The 9,663-nt window shown below is 48.1% G+C and overlaps 1 protein-coding gene across 1 annotated transcript in view; it reads right to left on the bottom strand.

The window, feature by feature from the left end:
• Positions 1–1,830, bottom strand: part of NTAN1 (N-terminal asparagine amidase) — a 23,972-nt gene extending 22,142 nt beyond the window's left edge. The window contains exon 1 of the mRNA XM_045286058.1: positions 1,741–1,830. Within this exon, the coding sequence (XP_045141993.1) occupies positions 1,741–1,821 (81 nt within the window). The 5' untranslated portion in view covers positions 1,822–1,830. The remainder of the gene's footprint in view (positions 1–1,740) is intronic.
• Between the last annotated feature and the right edge of the window lie 7,833 nt (positions 1,831–9,663).

The following is a 9,663-nucleotide window of genomic DNA, read 5'->3' as shown; positions in this document are numbered from 1 at the left end:
AAAAAGAAAAAGCAGGTTGTGCAATAACCAAAAGAAATTACCTATTATCTATATTTCTCCAGAGGTCATCAAGACCACCATCCCCTAAAGCCTCATGAGCCCATGTTTTATCTAAATGGCAAATACTACCATGCCTGGCCTTACCAGACGGCTATCCCCTGAGGTCTTGCTTACCATCTTCTTGAGTTAGAACATCACTACTGATTAAGCTTAAAAGTATTCTTAAAATTGTTGTAGTTCTAGTATTTTGATTAACAACAAGCTAACTCTTTCACCCCCTCTGTCAATATTACTTCTGTTAATCATGAAATGCAAGCTGAGAAACACAGCCCACCTTCTTCCTGTCAGTAATTTCCCATCATCCTTCAGATCTCAGTTCAGGGGTCGGTCATCTTGTTCACTCATTTATGTAACAAATATTTACTGAGCACTGATTCTATGCCAGGATTGCCCTAAACTCTGCGGGTACAAAAGTGAAGACAGACATTTCAATCTTTTCAGGAAGTTTACATGCTGGGAGACCGACTAAAGGGAGAGGAGACAAAATGAGGAGACAGACAAAATAATCACAAACTGTACAATTGTTTTGGAAGACAATTCCCTAATCCCTAATCCTTTTTCCCTAATCCCCCAACCAAGTTCCTCCTTTTCTATCATATTACAGAGTGGTCCCCTTTCCCCCTTTTTTTTCTTCACAACACAGAACAGTTTGAAATACTTGAGGCATTATTTAATTTAAAAAACAGAAATGCCTACTGTCTAGGACATCTTTGGGTGGCATCAGTGCAAATGATTAAGGGCTCAGCTACGAACAGAAAAGTCCAGCAGTTTGAATCCACCCAGAGGTGAGTTGAAAGAAAGGCCTGGCAACCTGCTTCTGAGAGGCCTTGATCACCCACGATGTCCACTAACAACTATGGGCTGTAAACACCCTCCATGAAGGGGCAGTGCCAGCATGCATGGCTCAACCCCAGTAATCAACGAGTGAGGTTTGAGTCCTCCACAACTGGATCCCTTAACAAGTACAATGTTTGGTCCCGCATTTTTTTTTGCACAGAACTCTCTTCCAACCAGTGTCTACTGTATATCAGAATATGAAACAAATCCTAAGTGTTCAGAGATCTGGTTGAAGGCAAAGGGAGCTGAAAAAAAAAAAAACAAACCCTGTCCACCAAGGTGTGGTCCTCTCCATCGCCCAGCAGGGGAGAAACGGGCCCATTCTTCTGGCTACAAGGGGGTAGGACGGGATCCCGTCCCTTGGCCTCTCCACCCGCACTCCCCACCCCTCAGCATGTCCCCAGCCCCGCCCCTCTCTTCACCCCTCTGGCTTCCGGCTGTGCTCACCACCCGAGGGAGATTTCCTGCTGGTGGGCAAGCGGGTGCCAAGATTTGCCTACAGGCGCCTACAAAGCGGATGGTGGGCCGCCCGGTCTGGGAGTCAGGGGTTCCAGGGTGTCCTCAAGATCCGGTGCTGTGCGATCTTGGACCAGTCACCCAACCTCTCTGGGCCTCCATTCCCTCCTCCGTACAGGGCGTGGGGTGGATCAGGTGCCCTCCAAGGTCTAGAGGGGGGACAAGTCCCAGGGGTCCTCTGACTACGAGGCTCCAGATGCACCCACCACTCCTGGGCCGCGCGAAAGTTGACGTTTCGGGAAAGAGCAGGGCGGGGGCGGGGGCGTGAGAAGGCCCCAGCCCGCTCGGCAAGCGACACTCGAAACCCCGCACCCGGGCCCCGCTCACCTCCAACGACGGGTGGGCTCGAACCAGCTCACTGGCCGACTGCGGCAGCCGCACTCGCCGCCCCTCCACCAGCAGCGGCATAGCGGAGAAGGTGGCTTCCTCAGCCCCCGCCGTCCGCCGCCGCGCCCCGCCCCGCGCGCTGCCGGGAACTGGAGTCCTGACGAAGCGTCCAGGTTGCGGGAAGCGGGGGAAACCCTGGGCGGCTTCGAAAGGCCTTCTGGGAAATGTAGTCCAGTTGCGAAGAAGCGGCGCTGGAGGCGGCTGCTGAAAGCGCTGAGAAATGCATTTGGCACTAGCCTTCTGAGATTTGCGGTGGGTAGGACTGCACTGCTGTAAAAGCCTTTTTTTCTTAGTGCTCTATCCCAGTTCCTTCACCTGCCAAACAAGCCCTCAGTGTGAGCTCTGGAGTCTGACTGCCATCCTTACATCTATGCTCCGCTCTTCCTGTTACGCCTGCTGTGTGACTTGGGCCAAAGCTGTCTTGAAATGGGAAACCTGCTGTGCTGTGTTGAACTGTATTCCTGAGTCATAAAAGTGAATCGCTCTAAACTAAGAAAATAGATCTCAAGCTTTGGGCTCAATTCATGAAAAATTATCTTTTATGTAGAAACTTGTTAATTTACTGAAAATTTCCTAATTCATATATACATTATACATGCAACGATGATATGTATATGGCCTCAAACATACAGATTCAAATATATACAAGGAGGTTTCAAAAAGTTCCTGGAATCTTCTAATGCAGTTACCTAAGCAACAAGGTAGAAAGTCTGCCTCTCCATGAAAGATATCACCCCCTCTAAATGTACATCTTAATCCAGCACCTTAAACCGCTAGGCCATGCTATCACCCATTAAATGTACATATTAAAAACCACTTCAACAGAGCCACCTCATTTCAGTGGGGGTCAGTTTTGCAACATCTGGGGAGAGGAAGAAGATTATTCCGTGGCTGCCATACAAAATTGTGCTAAGGTCACCCCAATGCCACAGATAACTCCCACCAGAGTGATAAGGAAACCTTACAGGAAATTCAAGTGAAGATGGGGGTTGGGGGTTGGAAAGGGACATGTATGTTTCAGAGAAGGCAATTGCATCTCTACTGACAGGAAAATGAGGAGGAACAACTTCCCACATAACAATCCTTATGTGGAAACCAATTGGGCACTTGTGACCTAGTTTCTAAGTAGCCCTAGGTGACCAGATCCGTGAACTATAGATTACTGGGACTTTGGACTGTTAATTCGAGGTCCATGTCCTTCAAAGGCCTTACCAGAAGGACCTGATGTGGAAACCCCACCAAGTGAACTGAGCTTTACCTCAAACTCACCTGAAGCCTTTGAACAGAAACTCAAGAGTAGGAGGATTCCCAGATGACTGGTAACAGATGACTAGGACACAGAACCAACTAGCAGGCATTGAATTTTGGTTCAAATCTCTTTCTTTGGGAGTGCCCAATGAATGGTGACCTGGAACTGTTAGTAGCTGGAATAGGGACTGGGGCATCCATTCCGCATGCTCAGAGGTTCGAGCTTCTAGCCAGAAAGGGGTGGTACACCTAAGTGGGTGTCACACCTGGATTGGCCCATCTAAGCCAGGTGAATTTAATTCAACCAATGGGGTCGACCAGTATTGTCGACCACGCCTCCTGACAGGGCTGCTGAAAAGCCAGAGGTTTTGCTCTGGGCTCTCTCTCTCTTTCCCAGCGGCTCCAACATGATAGAGCACAGCAGGGCTGAGGTCAGGAGCGGCCAGGCCACAGCCCCACAACTTTGCCATGGACTCTGTGTGGCTTGTGGTCCATTTACTGTAGAATCTGAAACTGCTACTATTCTCTATAAACCCACTTGCACCACAAACCAGGTTTAAGCGTGAATTCTTTCTCATGCGAAGCCAAGGACCGAGGTACATCTGTCCCCTGAGAGATCTAACATAATTGCTGCCGGTGACTCAGACCGGCTCCAGATCCTTTCCTGGAGCAGGCACCTTCTGGCCTCTTTCACCTCACCACCCTTAGGAGACGGCACGTAGCTGGAAAGGAAGGCAGGCTGAACCCCTCCCGCAAAACACCTTGGAGGCGGATCCGAACCAGCTCATGGGGACACTCGTAATGTATTACCGCAGCCCCATCCTTTTGTGTCCCTCTTTTCACCTATTCTTCCTGGTGTATGGGATTTGATGTCTGCCTTGCTGTGCCTGCCTTCCCCAGTCTGGATTTCGGGGAGGGCGCTGGGACGCTGTTCCCTGCACGTAGGAGGAATTTGACTCCCAAAGCCTTTTCGAGTCTCAGTGGTCTGCTTTGTGCTCCTCTGGCCAGCTGGATTGGCTGGTGCGCCCGCCCGGTAAACCCTGGTGGTTTCTGCAGGACTCTGGCTCTGGCGGCTGGCCCCATGTGGGCTTTCAGTAAGGCCTTGAGCTGTGGCCGCCATTTTCCCAACCACGTGACTCCGTTCCCTGGCAGCATGGCGCCACCGGGTGTCCACCATTTTGGCTGCAGGGCAATGGAGCATGTGACGCTGCCAAGATGGCACCCACCGCTCCAACCACGTGGAGGGGCAGTGCCAGGTAGCTGGTTGCTTAGGCCTGGGAGTTAGCCCTTGCTCTAGTCCCGGGAGCCGAATGTTTCCCTTTCGCCCTCCATTCTCTTTGGCTTTCTCCTGGTTTTTCAAACAGGCTGCTTTAGTGTTCTACCAGTGTGGGTTTGTTCCTTGCTACTGGCTGGTTTTCTATTGCCCAGGGCTAGGCCAAAGGCGTTTGGAAGCTGAGCCCAAGTAACTGTTAACTTTCGCCTCTCAGTGATGCTGCCTCCGGCACTTTTTGAGACAGCTCTTAATACAGCTCTGCCACCATGATGTTCCAGCCAGAACTTCCAATTCCCTAAAGATTCCCTGAGCTGCCGGATAGACAGCCCTTCCCTTCAGAGATTTGAGGGTCTGCTCCTGCCGGCAGGCGTCTTTGAAGGCCATGGGGCCACACCATGCTGTGGCCCTCCTAGCGTGTGGTCTAGAAAACGGTCAGACCTAACATCGGCTGCAGTGACTGGTCTTTGACCCCTTTCCTCAGGCGGGGGCACCTGCCTCATACCGCAGATTCACGGCACCCTAGAGGTGTGCGCTGATGTGGTTGTTGACCTTGAGGCATCAAGCTCTCAATAGCCTCCTTGTTTTGTGTTTTCTAGATGGGACTTACCAGCTCCATACCCAGGAATTGCCCCCTTGGATGCATCCTGTCCAATTGGGATAGATTTGATCCAGAGAGGCTGGATAAACATAAGCTGATTGTGCTTTGCAATTCTGTTTGGTCACAGGATCTTTTAGAGAAAGGAGAATCGTGGCCAGCCAATGGTACACTTTCCCTTCCAACCCTGCAACAGCTAGAACATTTTTGTGGAACGATGTGGAAGTGGGCGGAGATCCCATATGTTAGAGAATTTTTCCTTTTGAGGAGCAGCAAAGAGCTTCTTTCCCAGCGCACCCAGGACCCCCCAAAGGGACCCTGGACTTAGGGGCAACTATTCCCCAGGCCCTGAAACAGCCCTGAACATTCTACCCGTAGTAGAGGCAGCAGGGGAATTTGGTCCCCAGGCAATTTACAAGCCTTTTACTCTAATTGAACTCAAGCAAATCAAAAATGACTCGGGCAGTTACTCTAACAAACCCGAACAGTACATAGAACACTTCGAGCACCTCACCCTAGCCTATGATCTAACCTGGAAGGATGTAATGGTCATACTGGGACAGACTGGGACAGACTTTGAGAAAGAACGAGTGCTCAAAGGCGCTAGGAAGTTTGCAGAGGAGTTACATGTGATGAGTGAAAAGTACCCTGTAGGGGAAACAGCTGTACCTTTAACTGACCCTGCTTGGAATCATAGTGAGCCTCAGGACAAGTGGGCATGGGAACATTTCCTGGTGTGCATCACAAATGGATAGGCAGGTAGGCAAAAGGCCATTAATTATGCCAAAGTGACAGCGATTCACCAGGGACCTATGGGATCTCCTGTAGGCTTTTTAGAGCCGCTAAAGGAGGCCCTAAAGCAGGGGTCCTCAAACTTTTTAAATGGGGCCAGTTCACTGTCCCTCAGACCTGTTGGGGGCTGGACTATAGTTAAAAAAAAACTATGAACAAATTCCTATGCACACTGCACGTATCTTATTTTATTATTTTTTTGAGGTGAAGGCAACAAGGAGTTTATTCAGACCCCCATCCAGAGAGGTGCTCACTCACAAAGCAACACCGAACCCAATGCCAGGGGTGCATTCAGACTCCCTGTGACCCCACATGAGGTTCTGAGACGCTCTGTATGGCAAGACCACCTCATCTTTCTCCCGCACTCTCAGCGGTAGACCTGCATCACTTAGACTTGTGGAAACAGAGCGTGAGATCACCCAGGCCGAGTTTGTCATTCAAAATGAGAACGCCGCAACGCTCAGGCTGAGACTGCAGGCGAACACTCCTGTGAGCCGCTGGACAGTCTAGGGTGCTGTTTTGTCACCACCCCAGGACAGACGAGGGCTACGCAGACGACTCTACTGCAGACCCCTCACAGCCTTTAGGCCAGTGAATGCCTTTACCTGTTCCTGTGTTTACAGTAACCAACTCATACCTGGTAGTCCTAAGATTTTTATTTCCTGTGACACTAACCTAACTTCCAGGGCACTGCCACCACACAGTCTTACCCTTGTCTCACTTAAACGGTTCACCTGTTAGTCCGTTTGTTTGTTTTTCCAGAAGTTCTCAGGTTACCAAGGCTTCTGAACCAAGTGTGCCAGCTCAAAGACCACCATCTCCTGGACCCACCTCGACCTTATCCATCCTGGGCCCTGAATGGACAACCCCTTCCAACAGAGTAGGAAGGGTGTGGACCCAAAACCCCACTTCGCCCCTTTTGTCAGCAGGAAGTAGCTAGAGATGTCGTCACCCAGTACCCCAAAGATTTGGGTCCATATCTCTTCAGGGGGGAATGTTAGGTAGCCAGCATAGGAACTGGGGCGTCCATTAGGCATGCTCAGAGGATCGAGCTTCTGGCCAGCAAGGTACACCTAGGTGGGTGTTATACCTGGATTGGTCCATCTCAGCCAGGTGAATTTAGTTCAGCCAATGGGGTTGACCAGTATTGTCGACCACACCTCCCAACAGGGCCACTGAAAAGCCAGAGGTTTTGCTCTGGGCTCTCTCTCTTTCCCAGCAGCTCTGACATGCTATAGCACAGCCGGGCTGCGGTCAGGAGCGGCCAGGCCACAGCCCCACAACTATGCTGTGGATTCTGTCTGGCTTGTGGTCCATTTACTGTAGAACCTGAAACTGCTACTATTCTCTATAAACCCATTTGCATCACAAACCAGGCTTTGGCGTGAATTCATTCACGTGCTGAGCCAAGGACTGAGGTTTATCTCTCCCCTGAGAGAGCTAACAGAACTACCATATGCTTACTATTTTAATGTAACTACCATATGCTTACTATTTAATGCTTACTATTTGCACTTAATGCTAGCCCCAATCTAGGGAAATTTGTTCTTTTGGCATGGCTCTGCTTGATTCTTGTCCTCATGAAGAGATTCCTGAAGATACGGGTGCTATAGCAAAGTGTGATTAAAAAAAATGAGATGGTGCCTGAAATAGAGAAGCTCACATGACCACTTTTAAGCAGAACTGTTCTGGGAACACTTTTCCCTGAGGCATTTTGCCCACCACCTCTGACCGGCCTCTGGCCTGGCCTGAGGAAATCTGTTTTAACATCACAATGGAATGCAGGTTTGTAAGTGCCCTTAAAGCAATTCTCCTTGAAGCTACCCCTCTCCCCTAATCAAGAGATACTGTAAGTCTTTCTCTCAGGGACAGGAGCATCCATTTCCCTCCGCTAGGAGGACGAGCTAGAGATGAAATCCAGGAATGGGAATCATAAACCAAGGTGCCTGACACTTTGCCTAAATGTACTTTTGTTTTACGTCTGTCAATACCACTTAGTCATATATGTGTTGTAACTTGCCTGGTCTTCTGCTTTCTGCATTCTACCCTTCCTGAATGATCTAAAGAAAATCTGGAGAAAGATTCCCTTTGAATGTTTCTGCTGCAGCCCAGGCAACCCCGATATTAAAAACAGACTTCAGCAATTCTAATTGGACATTGTAGTAGTCTGTGGGATAAACAGTGGTGTCTGCTTGCTCTGGATGGCTGATAGCCTTTAGGCAGAATAACCCCTGACCTACTTCTGTTGACCTCCAAGTGTATAGTCATTTGCCATGTGTAGCAAGCAGCTAACTTTGGGATACATTTGGGGGAGACAACTTGGGAGAAATCTTTGTTTCCCACAATTCCCCCTTTTGTTTTATATAAAATTCAAAAGAGCCACAAGGGCTACATGACTTTTTTCTATACATTGAAAGCTGTCAAGGCTAATTTAATGACCAAATAAATATAGCCAAAAATTCAGGCTTATGGTAAACATTTTGAATCCAGGCAATGGGGAATAAAGTCTTCCCATGCCCATCTATTTAGGGAAGGTATGAGAGGAGTTGGATGTCATGGTGGGAAGAAATAGATCAAATAGGAATGCCTACTTCTGTAGGGAGGTAGAACCAACCATGTGCTCACTTTAAGGCAGCACGGCTTTAGGGGAGAAACTGTGGGAAATGATAGACTACCGCAGGAAAATGTACTCGGACTATATCTCCAACTACCAGAGTGGTGGTATTCCTGCCATGGAACACTAGTCTTCCAGATTCCCTCGGTACCAGTCAGGGAATAAGTCCTAGTTTTATTTCCCTCAGTGCTAGTTTCCCACATTTCCCCCTTCTGTATTGCATTTAAGATTTAATAGTGTCACAGAGGCAACATGGTCTCTCTTCATAACCTTTAGCTTCCTATAGTAGCCACACGGGACTGCGAGCATCAAAATTATGATGATAAAAAATACAGCAGAAACATTCAAAGGGAATCTTTCTCCAGATTTTCTTTAGATCATTCAGGAAGGGTAGAATGCAGAAAGCAGAAGACCAGGCAAGTTACAACACATATATGACTAAGTGGAAGTTAAGCTGTGTGAAATGCTTTGAGCCTAAGCTCGCAGGTCCAACCCTTCCATGCCATTCACCAATTGTTTAATCATATCAGAGCCAGGAGACGCCTCAAGCTGGTCTTTGAATGTATAGAAAATATCCTTCTTAAGCTCATCAACATCTAATGAAATATTTCCCTTTAACTCTTGCAAATGTTTCCTGATCAAATCCCAATCATGCAATGTCTTATTATATGGGTAAGGGGTTATACAAAAATCAGCTACATCCCAATCACATTTTTAGCATTAATTGACAAGTCCAAAATCGTGATCTTTCAGCAAAAGAACAGTCTGTTGTAGTAGTCCAGTCACTATTGTATAAAATGTTCAGTTATGATTGATAGAGTCCCAGAGTGTCCCTTAGACAGCATCAGCAATGAAAGAAATATCTCAGAAGTCATCGATCGCCATTCTCAGGAATCTGCAAGGTCTTCTTGACGTTTTGGATTATTTCAATAACAGGACAGGGTCAGGTCACACATCAGCTTCCTTTCTTGCCACCTGAAGAGAAATCCACCTATCTCCTTTGCCTGTGAAAACATAGACAAACAGCCCCTCTCTTCGGGGTGTCAGCCACCTGGAAACAGAATCATGGTAAAGATTGTGTTGTTCCTTCGTGTTCTTCATCTTTCTCTGAACGTGGTTGTGTCCTTTGAAGGGAGTCCATCAGCTTTATTCTGCAAAAAGATAAATGTATGGCCCTTTCTCCAGGTGACAAATGGACCTGGATCCCAAACGTGATTCTTGTCTTCCTGGGACTCCTTAGGATCAGCTTTCTCTGTAGAAGTGAAAACGTGTTTATCTGCCCTAATTTTGTTACAAGCTTTTAGTAAGGAGGAAAATTTTTTAGTTAAAATGACTAAGTGA

Source organism: Echinops telfairi, unplaced genomic scaffold (genome assembly GCF_000313985.2).
Source record: "Echinops telfairi isolate 266 unplaced genomic scaffold, ASM31398v2 ScPeMD7_5;HRSCAF=22, whole genome shotgun sequence".
Taxonomy (NCBI): domain Eukaryota; kingdom Metazoa; phylum Chordata; class Mammalia; order Afrosoricida; family Tenrecidae; genus Echinops; species Echinops telfairi.
This window is presented reverse-complemented; position numbering and strand designations above follow the sequence as displayed.